At 38.1% G+C, this 24318-nt stretch overlaps 2 protein-coding genes across 2 annotated transcripts; one reads left to right on the plus strand and one right to left on the minus strand.

Moving 5' to 3' along the window:
• Window positions 1-49: 49 nt before the first annotated feature.
• On the minus strand, window positions 50-23475 carry LOC128862447 (eukaryotic translation initiation factor 1A, Y-chromosomal). The gene is made up of 3 exons (XM_054101073.1): window positions 23366-23475; window positions 23013-23296; window positions 50-390 (listed from the first exon to the last, which is right to left on the minus strand). Exons 2-3 carry the CDS (start codon window positions 23214-23216, stop codon window positions 148-150), a joined length of 447 nt encoding a protein of 148 aa, XP_053957048.1. The 5' UTR covers window positions 23217-23296; window positions 23366-23475; the 3' UTR covers window positions 50-147.
• LOC128862439 (lectizyme) lies at window positions 4241-5798 on the plus strand. Its single transcript, XM_054101059.1, has one exon. It carries the CDS (start codon window positions 4538-4540, stop codon window positions 5486-5488), a length of 951 nt encoding a protein of 316 aa, XP_053957034.1. The 5' UTR covers window positions 4241-4537; the 3' UTR covers window positions 5489-5798.
• Window positions 23476-24318: the final 843 nt, after the last annotated feature.

Raw genomic sequence — 24318 nt, forward strand, 5'->3', positions numbered from 1 at the left:
ACCCCTTCTGTTTATTCAACTAGTTTTCCTTTTAATATATCATTCATAATTATACTTCCATTTTATATTTATTGGTTCTTTTCAAAATTTCATTTTACTTAATTCTTCCTCTTGTTGGTTTGAAGACTCGCGCTTATTTCTTGTTAATCATATATTGTCAACGGAATCAGCATCGTCCTCGGAACTGATCTCATCACCGAATTCGATATCCTCATCGAAGCCATCCTCGACGAAGGTGACTGTGTCGTTAATGCGCACTGATTCGGGGAACTCGCCATAGGTTTTCAAATTCCTCGCCTCATCGGGTGTGTACTTCAAGATAACATCTGCTTTCGAATCCTGATAATCACGTAAACCAACCAGAATGATATCACCTTGATTGATCCAAACCTGCAAGAAAAAAGAGGGAAAATAATTTAATAATATGAACATTTGTGTTTTAAAGTCTACAATACAGACGAAACCAGCGTTTTGAATAATCCAAGAGACTTCGCATAAGTAGAGGTGAGAGTTGAATGAAATGTAATGAATGGTTAGGTTAGGTTGTAGTGGTAGTCGGTCTGTACGACCAACTGGCTTAGACCTTACAGTTCTATTGTGTTACCACAGGGCAATACGCCAACCTCATTTATTTATCCTCGTGAAACCATTTTGTGGCTCTTATGATGCACAGGATTGGTCCAATCCACACGCCGGACAGATCCGTAATATAATTGAAAAAATATCTACTTAGAAAACCTGGTGGGATTTTTGCTAAGGCTGGACAATTGCAAAGGAAGTGCTGACCTGTTTCTTCCTCTTCCTCATCTCTACAACTTCTACAATATACGTATAAAACTCCTAGTCTCAAAGAATACCTGCCAAATAATCAATGACCGGTTATATAAGATACGACCTTCGAGATATTCTCTCTTGAAAAGCTAATTTGTATTTTTCTTATTTATTTGCGGTCACAGTAGCGTAGCTATTACGCTGAGGGTTTAGTACGAATACGTAAGAAGTCAAGTCAAGACGTAAATGCGTACAAGGCATAAATAAAATCCGAAAAATCCCCCTCTCAATGGACAACAAGCTTATCCTTTGCAAATCTGTGCTCCAATCAGTCGGGAGTTATATAATCCAATTATGGGGCACGGCATCAAATTCAAACTCGGAAATTCTGCATTGTTTTCAGTCCAAGACCCTACGCACCCTGATGTTAACGCTCCGTGGTACGTGACGAATGCCCAAATTCATCGTTCATTCCTTTAATAAAAAAGGAAATTAAAAATTGACTCAACAAATACAGAGTTCATCTTCAATCGCACTCAAATGAACTGAATATATTGTCATGTCACCATTGCGTGTATTTCTTCTTCTTTTTGCAAAATATATCTATGAACAAATACTCTTGTGGGCAACTGTATGCAGCTATTCCTATGCAAATAAGTACGAAAAAAGAGACTGTGTGTGTAGATAACAACTTAAAATCTAACCAAAAAGCAAGTAGCACAAATAAATTAACCCAGACAGTGCAACGACCTACCACAAAATTTAAAAACCAAGTTGAGTGAATAAGTTTTGTTATCAACAAACAATAAAATTGAACACCATCTCTCGAAAACTATATTACCAAAGCACAAAATGCCTAAAATATGCCTGAATTCCAGCAATAACAGTAATTATAGGCTCCCCAACTTTGAAATCAAATTTAGGCATGATCAAATAAAATGTTGCTCACATGCCGCCTTCGTGATTTGCTACTTTTTCTATTTTTTTTTTAATTATGATAACATTATTCATGGCTAAGGAATTTGGCTATTCGAAAAATTTATTAAGTAAATACTACCACAAATAGGGCATGTGATAAAAAATATAGCTTGAAAGTAAATGAATGAACTTTGAGTGTGCGTATTTCTAAGTAAGCAAGCGTCGTCACTGCCGGAAGAAAAATTATGCATAAGAAAAATAAACTAAATTTTCATATCGAGTACTATTTATTTAAGAATTTGAGGGCTTTGCACGGGTTGCTTGCTCATGATTCAACGTTTTATTTATATTCTGGGATTGCCAATATGTTTGTACCAACTATATTGATATCAATCTGTAGGTAATTTATCGAGAATTCCTCATTTACTCATTCCGAATAAAAAATGCTGTACGTAAGGAGTATGGTGGAAACACCACACGCTGAGCCGTAACAGCGCCATTTAAATTTTTAAGTTTTTTTTTTCTTTTATGGTTTTTTTGTAATATGTACTATAAATATAAATATGTATATATATGTTTTGAAGTTCGCTACATACTAAACGTTAATAAATATGAAAAGGTCTACCTCTAACAATTTCGTTAAAAAACTTATTGCCCCCATCTAATTTTTATGCTATAAGTTGTTAAAACCAAATAAAAAAATTACTGAGAACTCACACCAAACACAATTGGGGGTTTTTCTAGTGATTATGTATGAGGATTGTAAATCCTGTCCTAATAGTCGGATATACATAAGTCTGAAGTGGTTTCAATCCACTCGAAGGGATCACAAATTTTTAAACATCAAAAATAATTAGTCCTTTGGTACAAAATTCTTGAAAAAAATAAAACTTGAATGATAAAAAACTAAACACATGTAAATACATATATCATTTGTGCGTGCTTGAGGCTTCTCTAAAAGGAAGGATAAATGACTGCCTTTGTCTGAACTTCCGTGTTGTAAGCCTGCAGAAAGTTTATGATCCATGGTTAATGTAGCGCTTAATTTCGCTGGGCAGTCCGATTTTCGTTATCGTCCTGACGTTCACGTCCTCGCACTCAGGACTGTAACGTTGAACCAACTGTCATGGGAAGGAAAAAGGCTGTGGTATAAACGCCCATTGACCCCATTTTATTGTTCGGCCCAGAAACACCTGCACAAGTCCTACCATCTGCAAACTTCGATTCAACTGTGTACCAGATTCTCGAATCAGGCTGAATGCATGAATTACGTGTCTCCCAGAGCACCCGATCGAAAATAGATGTCATGAAATTTCTAGAAATCTTTTGCATAGGAGTCATTGCATCACGCAATGTATTTATTTACTGAGACTTCCATATTTCTTGTAAAATGTCTGATCCTGTAGCCTGTTTTGACTTATTTTTGGCGTTTAAATTGAATTCTGAGCTTTGGTGTATTAAGATATTTATAGTAGAATTTTATGACAAATATTTTTGGTGCTTTTTGTGCCACTTATTAGTACTAGAAATAATGCTCGGAATACAGTCGTTGGTTGGATATATGCGTTTCGGATGTTAAAGCAGATTAAACAAGTGCCTTAAGCGCTTATTTGAAATAATTATCTGATATCAATTATTTTAATATTTACAAGTGGTATTTGCTCCTTAGTAGTTATCATTATCATACGTTTTAATAGTTATCAATAGACGTGCCGAGACACGAAACGTGCATGCCAAAAAAAAACAATTAAGAAGCGATAACATTAATAAGACATGAAGAGAGGTATTAAGTCTCGGCACACGCACACAGTCACGCATATGTACATATATATATACATAAATACATATATAAAACAATGAATAGAAATAAAAATACACGAAGTGTGACTAAAATCGCGATTCGGTAGCAGAGTTAAATAAGGCGTTACTAACATCATTATAGCAATTAGCACCTTCCCTATTACCAGCCCCTTGATTCACGACACTGCACTGATAAGCGGCTAATGTATGACGTTTCGAGTGAAAATTGTGATGGGGAAGCACCTAAAGTACCATAAAAAACACTTGCTGGGAATGTTATACATAGGTACAAGACTGTTGGTTGGCGAGAGTGATGGGAATGGTGCGGAAGACCAACTGACAAAAAATCGCACACTTCTGAAACACCAATTAGAGAAGAAAGCGCCCTTACATTTTGGATACTGCGTCAGTACATTGGTATTCGATGAGTAAGAGAACCGTAAATGGCGATCGGAGTAACGTCACACATACACATGCTGCAGTCCAAATACATTGTTTTACAATACATACATTTATGTGTGTGTTCATATAAGCGAATCCCACATCAGAGTGGTGGTAATTTGGTAGTCAGTGGGCAAGCAGGTGGTTGGTGACTTAACGGAGGCATGCGCTGAAAAGATAACAACCGCAGCGCGCAGGCGTCGGCGCAAGCAGCAAGATTGTCAAATTGGCAAGAAACCGTGCAGTATTAATGACGGCGACGCCAAAAACGGCTGCAACCGTTGCTTGACACATACATAGAGCGAACGCTGTAGCTTATCTTATCAGTATCATAGCTTCGCTGCTGGCTGCAAACGATATCAACTGGGTATAAAACGTTGGACGCACGCGTCAGCCACGACAAAGCGCAGCGAGACCCGAAAGTATATTGAAATACTAGTCAAAGAGCAAGTAATCGGAATAAAGCCACTGTTGGAAAAAACGCGATTCGTCCTCGCATAAAGATAATTGTGAAATTGCGCAGATTGAATTTATTGACATTAAAGAAAAAGAAAAAACGAAAACGGATACGTGCGTGTTTAATTGTGTGGAAATACAAGAAAAAATCATGTTAATAAGTTGTAAATGCCTTTTCCTAATATTATTCATAATAATTATAACAATTATAATGGTGCTGAGCACAAATGTACCGTTACCGGCTAGAAAGGCCCAACTAGCCGGTGTGAACCAAAGGGCCTCAATGGAATTTATCGAGAATAGCATCAGAATGGAGAAAACAAAGGCATGGACACCAAAACTATTGGCTAAACACGAGGCAATACCACATTCGGCACCGTACATCGTTTCCATACAGCGCATGACTCCGGATAACGGACTGGTTCATTATTGCGCTGGCACCATCATCAACGAGCATTGGATACTAACAGCGGCTCATTGCCTCACCTCGGAGGAAGCGGTGGAGAACTCTCTGATTGTGGCTGGCTGTCATGACCTACACGGCTCTAATGAGGGTGATTGCGTCCAGGTGCGCACCATCGACCACCATGTGCGTCACGAGTTATACCTTGGCGGCATTAATCCATACGACATAGCACTCATCTACACCAAACGTCCATTGCAGTTTACACAGTACGTCCAACCGGCGCAGCTGCCCGAACAGGATGTGCTACCGGAGGGCAGTGGCACACTTTATGGCTGGGGTAATATTTCGATGACATTAGTGCCCAATTATCCACATCGGCTGCAAGAAGCTGAGATGCCCATATTGGATATGGAATTGTGCGAACGCATTTTGGCTGGATCTGGTTTGCCGCTGCATGAGACAAATTTGTGCACTGGTCCACTGAATGGAGGTGTTAGTATTTGCACTGCCGATTCGGGCGGTCCTCTAATGCAGCCATGCTGCGATGGTTTCGAGGAAAGGTACACAGTTATTGGTATAGTGTCGTGGGGCAAAATGCCTTGTGGTCAGCAGAATGCGCCATCAGTGTTTGTGCGCGTCTCAGCGTTTACAAATTGGATTCGTGATAATATTTCGTCGGCAACGCCGTACGAGTAAATCGAGAAGATATATTGAATCTAAGGAGAGAGAATTTAAAGAATCCAGGAAGACTGAGAAGTTAATGCTGAGAAGCTGACAAATATGCTGACTAAATACTTAAGCTGAGCCATAATTTGGTGTAGAAATCTCATAAAGTTTAAATAATGAGTTTAATATTAAGATTAATATTAATAAAAAAATTAAAATTATTAAAACAGAATAGACAAATTTATACAAGATATTTTATATGTATTTACAATAATATTTAACACAACGACATTCGTTGAAAATAATTTAAAAATTTCTGTAAAATAAGAAGAAATCTAAAACCCACAAATATTTATAAATATTAATAAATATAATATTTAAAAATAAGAAAAAATCTCGAAAAAAACTACAAAATATATATAAATATATTTGTGAATTTATACATTTAAAAGGCTTTGTTTTTAATTCAAAATGGAATTCTTATGAAATCAGAGGGGGACACAGGGAGGACGTTTTCAAATATTTATAGTAATGATGGAAAAGTTCCTTATTTGGCATTCGGAGGATGTGAAACCACATCTAGACACATATCACAAATTGGAGGGGAGACTCCGTCAAACTTCTAAAAGTGGATGTTCGCGCCAATTATATGTTTTCATATAGTACAAGATGGCACAAAATTAATCACCCTACCGAAAGATTTGAAATTTTTTGCAAATAGCGTCAAAAGTAGTACGTCAGTCACATGTGACACTTGTGAAACTATGGCACACGCACAGGTCAAAATAAAGATTTCCATCACTCAAAATCATTTTTTATATTTAGTAAAAAAAGTTATTAATAAACAAAATGGATGAATAGTTATGCGCAACCTTGTATATATACATACATATATTTCATTTCGATTATATTTAAACAATTGTGTTTAATTTACGGTAGGCAGAACAAGACAAGCCCCCGGTGTTGTGATGCACGATAACCTTTCATATGAAGGGTTAGCTAAGAAAGATTCATTGGTTTATAAAAGAGCTACTCATAAAAATATGGTGTTAAATATTTAGCTAATTTTACGAAATCAGAGAACTATTAAATAATAATCCAGCAATCTGAATAGTGGAGAATTATACGCAGTACTAAAGAGGGAATATATTTATAGCTCCATTTACTATTTATTAATACCTTTGCATTAAAATTTTATCAAAAATTAGATTTTTTTTGTCTGTTTTCCACAAAACGAATCACGTTAGCTCGGATTGAAGTGGTTGTATTGTACCCGATTTGGGTTGCCTTCAAATTGTGAAATAATATGGTATGCTTCACACTCATGAATACACATAAACCTGACGCGAGCAGGTAAAGCCAAAGCAGACATAATACATGGGCTGAAAAGTCCCGGGCCTAACAAACAGATCACGTGTTTTGTTCAAAATTAACTTTATTCATCAACGTAATTTCCATAAAGAACAACGCAATCATTCCACCGCCGCTCTAACATTGCAATACCACTTTTGTAGAACGATTCAACTTTTGCCTGGAAATAGGCCTCAGTTTCAGCGATAACCTCTTCATCCGAGCGAAATTTCTTACCGTCTTAGCGTTTTTTAGGCTTGCGAACAGCCAGTAGTAGTTTTGAGCAAAATCGGTTGGAAGCAATTCGAAGTTCAATTCATGTATTGTAGTTTTGCCATTTTTGTGATTGGCTCAGAATCGTCAACACCTTTTTGTTTTTGATCAACAGTGAGCAAACGCGGCACCCACTTTGAACAGAGCTTTCTCATAGTCAAATGCTTAAGCAATATAAAGTCAACACGTTCTTTTGATATCTTTACGATGTTAGCTAACTCACGCAACTTCACTTTTGTTTTGTTAGATGTTTTCTGATGTTACCGCCTCATATGGTCGACCACTGCGTTGTGCTACTTCAGTGTCTCTACGACCACATTTGAAGTCAACAAACCATCGTTTTATTGCTGTTTCTGATGGAGCAGAGTCAGCATAACACTTTTCAAGCCATTGCTTCGCTTGAACGGTATTGTTTCCATTTCTTAATTAAAACTCAAAATTCGTTTTGATCCATTGTTTTGAAAATAACAAAAGTAATGGCACTCTTAGCGCAATAACTCACGAACTAATGAATGGAATATCATGAAATTTTAACAGCTGTCTTTTTAAGGATAGTACTAATGTACTACTATATGTTAGGCTCGGGACTTTTCAGCCCAAGTGTTATGTACATATTACTCATTTTAGCAAATTATGTTACAGCCACTCGCTTATCGAATGAATGGGCAAAGTACAAAAAATGGAATGCTTCTATAGTGGTAGCAAGGCGTGCTTAGATACTGTATAAGAAATTCGGCAAATCACAACACAGATTTTTTGTTTTTGGAAAAAACTAATCCAACAGCGGCGCTGTATCAATTACGCCACTGCCACTGCATGATTAGCAAAAATGTATATTATAATAAAGATAAAGTTAGAAGTCAATCGACTTTATGGAACGTGGTGATCATATGGGTCGATTTGATTGATTTTAGATTTAACGTAAGGGGTTTGTCTACGAAAAATATATTTTTTTATTCTCTTTCATGGTTCACCTGCGCAACCAGTGGAAAATATATCATGAAATTGCATTTTTTCTTGGAATACATTAAGCCTTGCAAATTTACAGAATCAAGTTTTATAATCACAGGCGCTAACGTTCAAATTTTCGCACAAGCTTTAACATGTCAGAAATATTATCAAAATTTACCTGCAACTGGGTAGTAGTATCACATCACATTAGTTAGATAAGATGTTTTAATTTGATTTTATTGCATGATTGCACGTGCGTTATTCATGCTTCTGCTTTGCTTACTTTTCTTCGTGAAAACGTCGATGCACATTCTTTTTTCAAGCTCTTCCATGATTTCGTCGATTTATTGTACGATTTTTAAAAAAAAAGTTATGACATTTTGAAATTAACAGTTTCAGTTACGTATACGTTGGGTATAACGTCTATTGGCGTAACTGAAACTGTTAATTTCAAAATGTCATAACTTTTTTTTAAAAAATCGTACAATAATTTAAAAAAATGGGTTTTAAAGCTAAAGAGTTGTACTATGCAACCTTTTCGTCGAAAATTGAAAAAAAAAAATTTTCTATCCCAAAAAAAATTATCAAAAATGGCTAAAATGGCCATTTTTTGACCTTTTAGGCTTCATTTACCAAAAATCCTGACGTGATGGAGCATTTTGAAGGTCAGATTCGTTTTCAGCGCATAAAAAACAACAAGAAACAAGTACAGCCATTCTAGAAACTGAAAAAAGTTAAATTTCGCAGGCCTGTGTTATTATTTATTCAAAAATACTGAGGATTTTAAAGAACTACAAAGAATAAAAGTATTATAAAAAAGATAGAGTGTGTGCATAAATTAAAGAGATAAGCAAATAATACAATTTATTCAACCATAATGGGCAGATGAAAACATTGCAGCGTCCAGCTTCGAGAGCAGATAAAAGCATTGCGAAAAAAGGAATTTTCATATAGACAGATAGCCGAAATATTGAACTGTTCTAAGACAATGGTAGAAAATGCAGTAAAATACACGCCACATAAGGAAACACGTGGGCGAAAAACAAAAATATCTCCAAGTCTTGAAAACAATATAGTAAGATTTGTTAAAAAGAACCCCTTTGCAACTTCAACTAATATTAAAAGTGAATTTTCCTTAAGGGGTTATACGCAGTTATGACTTTCAAAAAAATCGATTTTTTTTTATTGCATTTTTGTAATGTACATATATTCAAAAGTATACGCACGAAATTTGAAGTAGATCTAAGCAATACTTTCGGAGTTATACCTAAATATGTTGAGATGCCTCGGCACGTTTTAAGGTAGGTATTGAAACTTTAAACGTGTTTTTTTCAAAATGGCATTTTTCAAGTCGGTGTACCCGATATCTCGAAAACGGCTTGTTTGATCGGTCAACCGTTTTAACTCAATCTTTAAAGATACATTTTCTAGTAATTAATCGTTCCTTTTGTAAATCTGATACTTATTTTCCATTTTATAATCAATTTACGGCCAAATTTTAACGTAAAAATCGAACTTGACAACCCGTCTTTTATTTGCTTCATAACTGCGTATAACCCCTTAAATGTCGACACATCTACTATTCGCAAAAGACTAATTTAAAAAAATCTAGAGTCAAAAAGACCACGTAAATTACCTCTTCTGTCGAAAAACAATATTACTAAAAGGTTATTTTTTGCGAACAAGCATATGAACTGGTCAGTGCAGAAATGGCGGAATATCCTGTGGTCGGATGAGTCTAAATTTAATATGTTTTATCCTGACTGTGGTTCCCAACACGTTCGCAGGCCAGTGAACACCGCTTTCAAACCGCAATATACAATTAATACCATTAAACATGTTGGAGGCTCAATTATGGTATGGGGATGTTTCTCCTACCAAGGTGTTAGTCCGGTATACCGAATCGGGGAGAAAATGACAGCTGCGACTTATTGTACTATTTTCAATGAGGTAATGCTGCCTTATACTGAGGATAATATGCCACTTCGATGGGTGTTTCAGCAAGACAACGATCCGACGCACACATCGAAGCTGGCCAAGAAATGGTTCACCGATAACAAAATAAATATACTGGATTGGCCTTCTCAATCACCGGATCTAAATCCCATTGAGAACTTGTGGCAACATGTAAAGGTAGCTTTGAGAGGGAAAAAAGCGACCAACAAAGGCCAACTCTGGTCAATAATAAAGGAAGCTTGGGAAAGTATTCCTCAGGCCACATGCCAAAAGTTGGTTGACTCCATGCCTCGACGGTGCATGGCTGTTATACAAAGCAAAGGCTGTCCAACAAAATATTAAGAAGCGAAAATAATTTAATTTATAATTTGAATATTTGTAGCTGTCCCTATTTTTTTCACAGCGTGAAATAACTTCAGCTTTTAAAATTTTGTTTATTTTTATTGTTTGCAAGGAATTTGAGTATTTTATTTTATTATTTTTAAGCTATATTATTGGCCTATTTAAAAATAAAACACTAACCTGAAATAACTGAAAATAATGGTTTTATTTGTATTCGTATGAAATATTTCTGTGTGTCCCTATTATTTTTCACATGACTGTATGTATTTCTTTTAAATTTGATTAAAAATTAACTCAGCATCAAAATAAGATCCATTGCGGACATTATTTAGGTAAAGTATACTTTAAATGTGGATTTGAAATAGTTCATCCTCAAAACGATGAAGAATAGCGTTAGAAAATGAAAAATAAGGATGACGTTCCAGGGTTAACAAAAAAAATGACAAAAGTATGTAAGTATTAAAACAACATACACATGTAACTCACTCTCAATTACGTGAATGGAATTTAGAGTGCATACCAGATAAACTAAGTATTTCAGTCAATTACTTTACTAAGGTAAATATTCATTGAGAAAGGGGTAAATATGTGTAAGTATATAATTATAAATTCCTAAGAACATGATAGTATGCAATACTACTAATACTTCAGTTATCAGAGGGTCCATCAGACACAATATTTTAGCCTTTTCAGTAACAATAGCTGTGCTTTCTTTACCTTCGCTTCAAATTTGTATGAAGCTTGGGCAGTTTTATATAGTTTTGGCGGATCAAACCCGTTGTTTTTGTTATATATTATAGGCGATTGCTGATAAGTGGATTTGACATACTTATGAGCGTAAAAAATCACAGCTTATATATGCACGTACAAGGTGGCGCAAAGTTAATCAGACTATCAGAGGATTTATAATTTTTGCAATTTGCAAAGAGACAGCTGCAATATACAAACAGACCAGCGCGTAAAGATCTAAATAAAGATGTCCATCACTCAAAATATTTTTTTAAATTTATTTATCAAAAGTTATTCAAAAACTAAATTGGATGATTAATTTTGCGCCTCCTGGTAAATACGAGGAGTGTTCAAATTTATTTTTTTTTTAAATAATAATTAGTTTTTTTATATGTCCAATGGCCGACATTTCGACCTAAAACAACTTTTGTGTCCTACCACATGTTTTAGGAGTAGTTAATGCCTAACATCCTGTTGACTACTAGTGCCAGTCCTATTGACTAGTAGTGGACGTATTACATCAACTTCTATTTAACCTAGATGTTCCCTGCCTCAAGCTGGGAATTGGTTGGAAGCCAAATTCTTTCAGTAAATTATCGTCCATTCTTCATTTCATTCGGATCCATTTGATCTCGATGGAAGATCTCGTCTTTGCCCCAAGTCAATACAGTAGCATAAGATATGCTGTGTGGTTTCATCATACTCTAGACAGAGTCTGCACTCTGTCTCATTCTCAATGTGAATTTTTGAGAAATTAAAATTTAAGTAATAGTCACCTACTATTTTCCTGATGTCTACTTTACGCATGTAATGCAATTCCCTATTGTAGGAAAAAGGTCTTATTAGCCTTTCGGTTTGACCTCCCAATGGGTAATATTTTCATCAAAACATTGGTCCTCTTCAAAGTAATCCCTCTTAGATATATTCGCGCTTGTGCCAAAGTTTGTTTTTTTTTGTCTTTGAAGTTGTTTACGATAAAAAAGAAATTAATACCTGTAATTATCTACTAGAGAATGCATTATTAGCTGTAAACTGAAAACAGTAAATAAACACATAATTGGATATTTTAGAACGTAAATATATTAGTTTGGGGGGTAAAATCCATTATTTTTGAGCAAATTGTTTAAAACTGTTTTATGGACGATCTTTTGCTCTTGGGCGATGCTATGACTACTAACATGCCGGTCAACTTCGATTATTTCTATGATTTTATAATCGACATTATCTTTAACATCAAAGAGATACTGCACGTGGTAGCTGTACAATATCGACACCATTCACAATTTCAGCGGCCTGGCTTGCATTTTCGCCTTTATTAAGGAAAACCTGTAAAGTATACCGAATTTTCTCTTTGTTGGCTTTCAATGTTAACATCCTGTAGCTCACAACTGACTCCAACAAACCAAAAAACACAGCAAAATAATTTTTTTAGTGTGAAATGTCACCTTGACAACGAGCATAAACTTTAAATTATTTTTTTTTTTTGCAATAATAATAATTCGTTTTTGTATGTGCCCATTGGCCGACATTTCGATCTAAAACAACTTTTGTGTCCTACTATAATACCCAAACTACTACTAAAACATGCCCTATTGACTAGTAGTGGACGTATTACATCAGGTTCTATTTAACCTAGATGTTCCCTGCCTAGTGTTCGATCACGACATCCATCTAGTGAGAAAATAATGGATTTATTTTTCCACAAAATCTAACACCAATTTTTCCTTTCATACAAAACGCTTTACTAGCCATCTAAGCAGATCTAACATTTTATTGAGAGCTTAACCATCTTTTAAGGTACTTGACCACCTTGGAAAGCTAAAAAGTACAACATATTCAATAATTTTTTTTTCATGTTCTGTATAATATATTAAAATAAATTTTTTTTTTAATTTTTATTTAGAGCTTATATAATACAAAAAAAAAATTGATTTATTAAAATTTCTTTTTTTAACATATATCCAGGAGGCGCCAAAGTCGAGGCCTGAAGAAAATCATGTCTTGCGGCGGACAGTTAATCTTAGAAATGGTAATTCTAAAACAAAAGAGAGAAACAAAATTTTCAAAAGGAAGGTTCCTTGCGTGAGAATTTACCACAAACTGACAAAAAAAAAAAATAATAAAAAAATGGCGGATGTTTGAAAAAAAGTTAAGAAAACACCCCTGTTTTTCACAATGTTATGCTTAAAAAGCAATACTTTATTAACTTTTTTTTTGCAAAATGTGGTAAATTGGCATACAAAACATCTTAACAAATAAAACAAGACCAAAATCATTAAAATCGGCTAAGCAGTTTCGGAGATAAAGTGTCCGCCATTCGAAAAAAAGTAATTTCTGGAAAAACGCGTTTAAAGTTAAAACTTGCTATTTTCTTTCAGCTGAGTCAGCAAGTAATGAGTGCAGGATGCGCCTGCACATTTTCACTGATTTCACTTTGTTAGAATTCGAATTTAAAAAAACAGTTTCAGGTGATGATTTTTAAAAGTATAAGGATTGAAAAAATGTAAAAAAAAAAAATTTAATTTTTTGAAACTTATAAGGTGGTCAAGTACCTTAAACAATGCTACAAAATATTGAATTTACCTAACCTGTGGGGCTTCACCCCCAGAATACTGAGATGGATGTAAAGCATAGTTTAGTAATCCAATGTCTACTGGGACCGGGACCGACGGCTGCGGACAGATAGCTAAACAAGAAGAAAGAGAAAGAAATGATAACATTTCTTTTGTAAAATAAATGATAACATCGCGAAGATGTACATGATGTTGTTGTTGTTGTTGTTTTAACAGCATAGTTTGCCCTGTCAGTGTAGGTATATCATCTGTCGTCTTCGTCTAGCTCATCTAGGGGTAGGCCCAGGAAACATGCTGTTTCGACAGGTTGGATCCAGAGGGAGAGGGGGGTTAGATGAGTCCGATTAAGGGGGCATGTGAAGAGGTGGTTAGTGTCATGCGGGGTACCTTCACATGCCGGACATGTGTTTGGTATGTCGGGGTCAATTCTGGATAAGTAGGAGTTTAACCTGCTACAATATCCAGAACGTAATTGTGCCAATGTTACACGAGTCTCACGGGGAAGCTGGAGCTCTTCATCTGCAATGGGTGGTGGTTGGACTCCGATTACGGCATTCACGGGACGGGAGTTCATGAAGGTGGTAACGGTCTCCCGGTGGATGTCGTTTATTGACTGTCTGAATACTGTCCGGTCCAGTAGGTCTCGGTCAGTTTTGTCCTGGAGTTCGTCAGCGTAGTCGAGGAGGTGTCTCCTGACGTGCCTGGGAGGCGGCTCAGGCTCAAGCAGGTGTCTGCAGGGGTGAAACCTGCGGTAACACCCCAGCAGGAACTGCTTGCTGAGCAATTTGTTGTGCTCCGCGACTGGGAGCATTTGTGCCTCGTTGTGCAGGTGTTGTATGGGTGACATCAGGAGGCACCCGGTCGCTGTCCGAATGGCGGTATTCTGACATGTCTGAAGCTTTATCCACTGCGAATCACTAGTACCAGGCGACCAGACAGGCGCAGCATAGTTTAGAACCGGCCGGCCAATTGCCTTAAATGTCGAAAGCAACAGTTCTTTGTCCTTGCCCCAAGTGCTGCCGGCCAGCGATTTGAGGACCTTGTTGCAATTTTGGACTTTAGTGGCAATTGCGGTTGTATGCGCAGAGAAGGAGAGCAAGCTGTCAAAGGTTACACCCAAAATTTTGGGGTTATTCACAGTCGGAATTGGTGTGTCGTCGACTTTTACCTTAAGGGACAGCTTGACCTCCTTTGTCCAGGTGGTAAAAGGGTCGCCGTGGACTTGGTGGGGGAAAGTTGGAGATTCCTCGCAGTGAAAAAGCGAGAAAGGTCGGTGAGGTAGTTGTTCACTTTGGAACACAGGCCATCGATGTCATTGCGCGACGCCATTATCGTGCAATCGTCAGCGTATGAGATCAGGGAAACTCCCGCTGGTGGTTGGGGGAGCTTCGAGATGTAGAAGTTAAAAAGCAAGGGTGAAAGGGCACCACCCTGCGGTACGCCTTGCTTAATCTTCCTCTGCTTTGACATTTGATCTCGAAAAATCACTGACGAGTGCCGACCGCTCAGGTAGTTCGCGGACCACCTCTTCAGCCCAGGCGGGAGTGTCGACTGATAAATATCATCTAGTAGCGTGGAATGGCTGACTGCATCGAAAGCTTTCTTTAGGTCCAACGCTACTAGGACAGTCCTCTCGCAGGGGCGGTTTTGGTTAAGCCCGCGATTTATCTGGGCGTTTATGGCGGTGAGTGCCGTGGTGGTGCTGTGCACTCGTCGGAATCCGTGCTGATGTGGGGCTGGGGCCAGATGTGTCGTGAAGAGTGGGAGTAGGAGGGCTTCAAGTGTCTTCACTACTGGGGAAAGGAGAGTTATCGGCCGATAAGACTCCCCTTGGTTGGCGGGTTTCCCAGGTTTCAATAGTGGGACCACTCTCCCTGCTTTCCACTTGTCAGGGATGATGAGAGTGGCCAGAGACAAATTGAAGACCCTTGCGAGGTATCCTACTCCCAGGGGTCCCAGATGCTTCAGCATCAGCGCGTTTAGTCCGTCAGGGCCAATGGCTTTCGATGATTTCGACTTGTTGATGGCCCCCTGAACCTCATCACCGGAGAAAGTAAGTGGCGCACTGTCGTTCGTCAGTTTGTGCAGCCTTCTGGTAACACGACGTTTGGTTCTGTCGCCCGGAGGATGCAGTGTAAACAGCCGGCTAAAATAGCTCGCGCATCTCTTCGGGTCCGACGAAGTACAACCGTTGAAGGTGATAGCCACCTTGTCGTTGTGTTTCGTCGGGTTCGACAGGGACCTAACGGTGGACCAGAGCTTACTCACTCCGGAGGTGAGGTTACAAGTCTTCAGGTGCTCAACCCATTTAGTCCGCTTATGTTGATTTACCAGTTGCCGGATCTCCAAATTGAGATCCCTTATGCGGGGATCCCCGGGATCGGCCTGGCGTAGGTGGTCACGCTCGTTTGCTAAACAGGCTGCTTCTGCTGGGAACAAAATCGGCAGGTCTCTCGATCGAGACGATAATGGGCAAGTGGTCTGATGCAAGCGATAGCATAGGTCGCCACGTTATGCTATTTATCAGACCCGCGCTAGCTATTGTTAGGTCAGGCGAGCTGCTACAATTGCCCACTACCCTGGTGGGGGCGTCGTCGTTCACTGTGCTGAATGTCGAGTCGTCTATCTGCTCTGCCAATTGCTGTCCCCTACGATCATTTGGCAGGCTTGAATGCCAAAGATCGTGATGAGCATTAAAGTCACCTACAACCAATCGGTTTTCACCTCCGATGAGCGCACCTATATCAGGGTGATATCCTGCCCGGCAGCAGGTGACAGGGGGTATGTATATGTTAAAAATTTCGAGCTCGGAATCGCCTGACCGGACAGCTATGCCTTGACATTCTAAGGTGCTGTCCCTGGGGTCGATTCCTTCATCGATAAGACGATACTGCACAGTGTGGTGGACTATAAACGCTAGGCCACCACCGTTGTCTCGCTCGCGATCGTGTCTGTGCACGTTGTAGCCATCCCTGGTGATCAGAGATGACCTAGCGTGCAACTTTGTTTCTTGGACCGCAGCTATCTTGATACTGTGCCGGTTCATGAAGTCGACTATCTCGTCGACCTTACTCGTAAGTCCGTTGCAGTTAAACTGGAGAAGCTTGAAGCTTCTCGGTGAGGTCAGTGTAATCCGGGGGGTGAGGGACGCGTGGGGTTGTCTACGTTGGACCTGCTGTGCAATCCACTGTGGTTGTTGCGGCCTGATGGTGGTGGGCGGCCGCGCCTCCGGGGGAGGTAGTGGGTGCAGAGCTCTGCAGCAGGGGGCAACGTAGGCAGTTGTCCACTCACGGGTGGTGCGCAGGCCGGAACATCTCCGAAAATGGCACCAGCCACTGCAGGAATTGCATTGGACTGATACCAGATTCCGAGGTATTACGGTCTGACACACGGAACAGACTGTACGGGGGACCAGGAGCTGCTGGTTTGTCCCCGCACTGGGGTTGGAGCAGGAAGGGATAGGAGGGGTTAAAGGGGAGTTGTGTTGCTCCGATAGGCTCCTCACCGTGGAGGTGTGGGTTGTGGTGGCGGTTGGTAGTGCCGGCCTATCAGGGGGTGTGGTAGCCGTGGAGGCATCAGACGCCTGTTGGCGGGAGCAACACGTGGCCACATACCGTGTGGACCACTCCCTGTGCGACTTAAGGCCTGAGCAGGTCTTAAGGTGGCTCCACCCGTTGCACTTATTGCACCTAACCGAGATGGAGTTCGGGTGGAGCCGTTGATGGCAGACGCAGCAGTAGAATACCTCTGGCCCATGGTTGGATTCGACTCCAGCCCTGAGGAGAAGTATTTGGAGCAGGTTTGCTGCGAGAGTTTGCTCCTGTGACGTAAGGGGTGGGGTGATATACGATACACTAGACAGGGCTAGTGTACTGGGGGGGATGTACATGATAACATTAACCAGTTTCCAAAACATACTCAGGATCGAACTGTGTTATGAACAAATATTAATGCCTTTACCCTAAAAAACCATCTCCAGGCGTATGCCTCTGATTGAGTTATGAACAAATATTAATGTCTTTACCCTAAAAACCCATTTCCAGGCATATACATACCTTTGATTGATACATAGAGGTGCAGTATCATCGAAAGAAGGTGAGAATATCCTTTTAGCTCATTATGGTCAAAGCGAAAACTTATAATACATTCGGTGACAACAAATCTTGTAATAAGTATGTATGCCATTCGAACAACGTAGTACAAGACGAACAAGTGTATACAAAAAAATATTTTTTATAGACTTATGATTACATATCAATGCATTTCAAAAATAAATGTAGTTATTATTGTGGTAAAAATGTTGTGCGCAGTTTGAACGGGGAAGAAAGTCGAGTACTTAACAATGCTTAAAATGGCGGGGAAATCATAAGTACATAATTGCAATAGAGCACAATACAATAGTGTTACTCGTTATGTAGTTTCGATAAGTCGGGTTTTAAGTTCTTTAAAAGGCGCATACACCTTAGTAGTTTACAATGTATAATTTAGAAGCGATATCAACCGATATTTAATGTTATGGCCAAGAATTTAGCTTTATTATAAAGATAAGGGTTTGCCATTATGTTTTAAAAATGATTTCGGGCAAGTGGCCGCCGCGGCTGGCTCGAATAAATTCCAGCTGAGAGGCCCAATTTTCGACCACTTTTTGCAGCAATTGGGGCCGTATGTCAGTAATAAAGCGCTGAATATTCTCTTCCAAGACGTCAATCGTCTCGGGCTTATCTGCGTAGACAAGCGACTTCACATAGCCCCACAAAGAAATAGTCCAGCGGTGTTATATCGCACGATCTTGGAGGCCACGCCACAGGTCCACGGCGCGAGATAATGCGCTCACCAAAAGTTTCCTTCAATAAATCGATTGTTGCGTTGGCTGTATGGCATGTAGCGCCGTCTTGTTGGAACCAAAGGTCGTCCACATCAACATCGTCCAATTCAGGCACGAAAAAGTCATTAATCATGGCTCTATAGCGCTCTCCATTGACTGTAACATTATGGCCGGCTTCATTTTTAAAGAAATATGGACCAATGATTCCCTCTGCCCATAGAGCACACCAAACAGTGACTTTTTGAGGATGTAACGGCGCCTCAGCAATGGCTTATGGATTATGTTCACTCCAAATGCGACAATTTTGCTTATTGACATACCCATTCAACCAAAAGTGAGCTTCATCGCTGAACCAAATTTTCTTGTGAAAATCGGGATCGGTGGCCATCTCGTTTTGGGCCCATTCACCGAACGTGCGACGCGCTTGATCAGGTGTAAGTCTATTCATTATGAAATGGCAAACCAAACTGAGCATAAATCAAGTGACAGCTGTCAAAAAGACCATCTACGAAAAGTAGTGCCAACTTGAAAACCTAACCTCTAAAAAAAACACCCTTTATTTTGTGTATCAATTATAGATTTGAATATGAATAATGAAACATATACCTTAAAAACCAAAGAAAAAAAAAAAACTGTTCTGAGAAATCCACTTGTTGATGTTACTAAATTGATACTCAAATCTTGGTCTTCCTTTCATTGACATTTCTCAGACTTCGAAAATATAAAACACTGTGCCAGGTACCTACGCTAGGACTTTCCTTTCAATGATGACTAGATTAGTTGCTGTTAAAGCAGCATAAACATTCCCGAAACGGGGAATGCTGCTGGAGTCACAGTGATAGTGAAAGCGATGATTTGTTGTTTGCAGAAAACAGCTCTCTATTTCTAGTACCTGCTAAGTGCAATCAACCTCTATAAAAAATATTCACCATCAACAACAAAATTGAATTTTTATCAGTATCGCCTATATATTTTGGTAAATTAAAATCCTTTAGACGATCCATTGACCACACCAATATCAAAAAATCATCCACCTGAAATTCGGCCTAGAGGTAAGAATAGAAAAGTGCAAAGAAAGATTTGTCGACAATGCTCTAAAGAAGGTAAATATAGGCGCACTAATTACTCTTGCCCTACTAGTGTCTGTGTATTTTTGGGATATTGTTTTAAGCGCTATCATTATGCGTAATAAAAGTAAGGGTCGTCCTTCCAGGAAAATTTCTTACCTTGTATTGCTTCTTAAAAATTTAGTTTTATTTAGGTATATACCATAGATTATATTCTTCTCTTCATTACTGAACTTAAAATAATGATTTCATGTTACCTGACTATTTAAAAAAAAAAGTTATTCAATTTAAAATCGGTGTCTGCCGATGTTGGCCACACCTTCTCTCTATCGTGCTTTTTGTGCTGAAGAAATTTTAATCGAAAATGTATACATTACAAATATATATGGTCTGAAAGCATATGATTGCTTCTACCTTCTGTCTGAGTGATCAATTTACAGTATATAATTAGAAACTATAAAATGGAACATTTAACAAAAAAAAAAACATGACCATATAAGTATAAGAAAATATGGCTGGAATTTAGAACAATGTATATTTTGGAATTTCTGGCAAACTATAATGTTTTTTTTAATGAAACTTGGTGGAGATGTTAGTGAGGTGTTAAGGAACACTCTTTATAACTTTAAATTATTCGGGAAATAATAATTTTTTAATTATTTACATTCAAAATGCCCTCGGGAACTTCACTATAATTTGCCACATTACACTCTATATTTTTTAACATTTCACTAAAATTCACCAAATATACACTCACACGCATGTTTTTACCGATTTCTATGCTAATATTCTAATTATATCTATTAAAATTAAATGCAAATTCATTTGCCTATGCAATCACATTCCAATTTTAAGCGCGAATAAGAAGAAGATTGGAATTACAACAGTATGGTGTTGCCGGATGCCTGCAAATGAAAACAAAAATTAAGTACTTGAGTTTAGTGTTAATGATGGGGATGGGGGTTATTGTGCCTGCTTACTACATACACGCATATGACGTTTTAATTTTGGGTTCAATGGTTTTAACACGGAAAGGAGTTTTACGCAAAAATACTGTGCATTGCGTAGCCGGAGTTGGACTGATGAGGGTTATTTTTTTGAAGCGCGGACGAAGGCCGTCCACGCGAAAAGGAGTTCTACGCAAAAATACTGTGGATTGCGTAGCCGGAGTTGGACTGATGAGGGTTATTTTTTTGAAGCGCGGCCGAAGGCCGCCTACGCGAAAAAAAATTCTACGCAAAAATACTGTGGATTGCGTAGCCGGAGTTGGACTGATGAGGGTTATTTTTTTGAAGCGCGGCCGAAGGCCGCCCACGCGAAAAGAAGTTCTATGCAAAAATACTGTGGATTGCGTAGCCGGAGTTGGACTGATGAGAGTTATTTTTTTGAAGCGTGGCCGAAGGCCGCCTACGCGAAAAAAAATTCTACGCAAAAATACTGTGGATTGCGTAGCCGGAGTTGGACTGATGAGGGTTATTTTTTTGAAGCGCGGCCAAAGGCCGCCTACGCGAAAAAAAATTCTACGCAAAAATACTGTGGATTGCGTAGCCGGAGTTGGACTGATGAGGGTTATTTTTTTTAAGCGCGGCCGAAGGCCGCCCACGCAATAAGGAGTTCCACGCAAAAATACTGTGTTAATTAATTTAATTTTAATTACTTTATTATTTTTTGTGATACGCTTAATATCATTGTTTTTAAGTTTAAATGAGTTGTATGTTTTTATTTTCAAATTTGTTTCTCAACTTTAAATTACAGCAAAAAATACTGCAGTTTTACAATGAACCTTACACTGAACATCCCTGCGTGCGAACTTCGTTTTCATTTCAGGTGTATGGCAACACCAACTTTTCGCTAAATTAGAGAACTTTAACATTAAATTACTTAAAAACTATAAGCCTCCGGCAGGTTCTGTTTCCAGTTTTAAGATGGGGATACACCCCTCTATCACCCCCTTTTTACCGTTTTTTCCAAAGCGATATACATTATACTAAAGTTTTTCCAAATTTTCGCTTAGGCTCTTAAATTGGCTTGATAGCTAATTTTGTTAACGAACAGAGCTAGGGATTTTACTTAATAAATTGCGTCTTATTAGTTTAAACTAACTAATAATTAATAATATAATTAAAAATATAAAATTATATATAATTGTTTGTTTGCCCAAGCTCCTCCTTTTATTTGAGGCGTGCGTCTTGATGTTTTTCCGTAAATGGAGCTACCAACACTTTTAAGCCGACTTCGAATGGCAAATGATTTTTAAGGAGCTTTTTCATGGAAGAAAGCGAGACGACCGGTATTAGAAAAAAACTATTTTTATTATTTTAGGGTTTCATGCACGGAGATTCGAACTTATATACTTCCGAATGGAAGTCACGCACCAACCATTCGGCTACGGCGGTCGGCGTATAATAACTTCATATAATAAAAGATTATCTTCTTTTTCGAGCTTAACTCCCAATCCGTAATTAAAAAAGCGATATTAGTCATACAAAACTCCTCTCCCGAAATTAGAGATTAAAAAACAATCTTTGATTATAAGGATCCTTTTTTCCGTACAACCCCGTTTTTTCTGTGCTATCAATAACTATTATTACGCATGTAAGAAGAAACGGCAAAGTAGAAACTAAATTAAATGGACACCTGCAAAGAACCTGTAGTTATTTATAATAAAACTTTTGTTAGCATGTTGTTGCTTATTATAAAATGTAATTTCGAATTTCGCATGTGCCATAATTTTTTGTTATCTCAGTAGACGTCGTTTACAGATTTCCTTCAACTAACAAATCGCGCCATTAAATTAACGATTGCGTCTCTTTGCCTTTTCTATAATTTTGTTAATAATACAATAATAATTAAACAAATCAAAAACACTAAAACATTCCACCACAAAAATTTCTATGAAGAAAAACAGTCTTGACAGCTGATTGTCCATTTTGAAGCTATTTTGCCATATGTGAACAGATCGCTTAATGGTTGTGGATTTATTGCTAATCACTGAATATGTGAACGTACTTTTAAATGTTTTTAGATCGAGTCGCTTATTTGGACACAATAACCCGAAAACATTATGCAAATGACCAAAGTGTACCCTCACATATATGTTTTTGTTTTACACGCCCCGGGTATATGCAAGCACACAAAGAATTACGTTGCACACGTTTTTTATTTGTTTTCATGGTTTCTCGCACCGAGTCTGGGCAGCAATGATCGCGGGGTATGTGAATGCAGTAATTTAATTTTATAAATCGTCATACATACAAATTGAACACATTTTACAATTCATTGGACAAGCGAAGCAACCATTTTGACATTGAATATGATTTGTAATGAACACTTAATCTCTGATATATTGAATACTGGACAATAAATGTCTTCATTTGCTTAGATATATCATGGCGAAAGTTGTGGCACATTTTCGTACATGCATATAAATTGTCCAAGGCGAGTTGAACCTACACCCCCTCCCAATTTCTTTATGTTATTCAACTTACCTTCTTTCTGAGTTTCCCCCGAATGTGACACAGACGTTTCACTCCGTCAAAACAAGTCGCCTCCAGACGTCCATTACCAAGCATTTTAGTGACTTGAGCATATTCTTGCTGATCTTCCTTGAAAATCAATTCACGTTTCTCGAATTCATTTTCGTTCTTTCCACGACGACGATTTTTACCTCCTTTTCCCTTGTTCTTAGGCATTTTCCTGTTGCTAGTTTAGCTTTCAGTTCGCACTTATTTTTTTAAGATATCGTTGTTGACCAGCACTTTTGATTTCGTATCTACATAAAATTTGGAAACTTTTTATATTCTTGAGAAGTTGTCAATAAATTTTATAAAATTTTACTTACGAAAATGCTTGAAAACTTCGTGACGAAGTGTTTCGCTTCGAGTCTTTCGACAGAAAAGGAATGTAATTACGATGTATTCGCTGGTTGTCAATAAGCACAAAGTAAGTGTGAATGCGATGAATGATGAGGTTGATACGTATTTATAGAAAAAAACAGAGACGAATAGCTAAGAAATGTGCAAATTGTACCCAGTTGCATGTGCGCAAGGCGAATTCATAAAAGGTGACTTCGGTGGACCAAACTTACTACTAATCTACTAACTCTCCGTTTCTGTCGGCTATTAATTGTCTGTTGCGATACATTTCCAGAGACACATTATCATCGCTAAGGATAGACGATAAGTAGAATATATAGCACTTCTTTTTTGTTTGTTTGATTTTAAAATCACAATATTACTAAGCGGTTCACTGAATTTTCACAAACATGTAATTTCTCCTCTTTTGCTTGTGTTGTACTGCGAACTGAACGACGAGACTTGTTAAAATTGCGAAAAACAAAATAACTGTATTTTAATGGCGCCACCATAATACTCAATTCGCCTTGTACTCTAACCACCTTCTATTTACACGGCTTATTTATATTATCAATCTTGCTGTCACTTTGAGAGTTTGACAGCTAAATTTTCATTTCTTATCAACACAGTTTTAAGGCACATTTACACCTTCTACTAAATGTGTCTTAATATTTGTCAAATTTCTGTTTTTACTTTGCCCCGTTTTCTCATGCGGGCACATTGTTGTCTTAAGGTATAATTTAATTTAGTTACAAAATTATGTTCTTTCAATTTTAGCAAGACTCGGATTCAATACTCAAAAGAATTTAAAGTCGTTTAGACGTGACAATGATCGACATGGTTAATCCAACGAGCAATGAATGGATTTCAGAACATTCTCTTTAAATGTATTTTAGTAGTGTTATCTACACTAATTTCGCCCAGAACTTTTTCCCGCATA

The sequence above is a fragment of the Anastrepha ludens genome, chromosome 2, assembly GCF_028408465.1.
Source record: "Anastrepha ludens isolate Willacy chromosome 2, idAnaLude1.1, whole genome shotgun sequence".
Taxonomy (NCBI): Eukaryota; Metazoa; Arthropoda; class Insecta; order Diptera; family Tephritidae; genus Anastrepha; species Anastrepha ludens.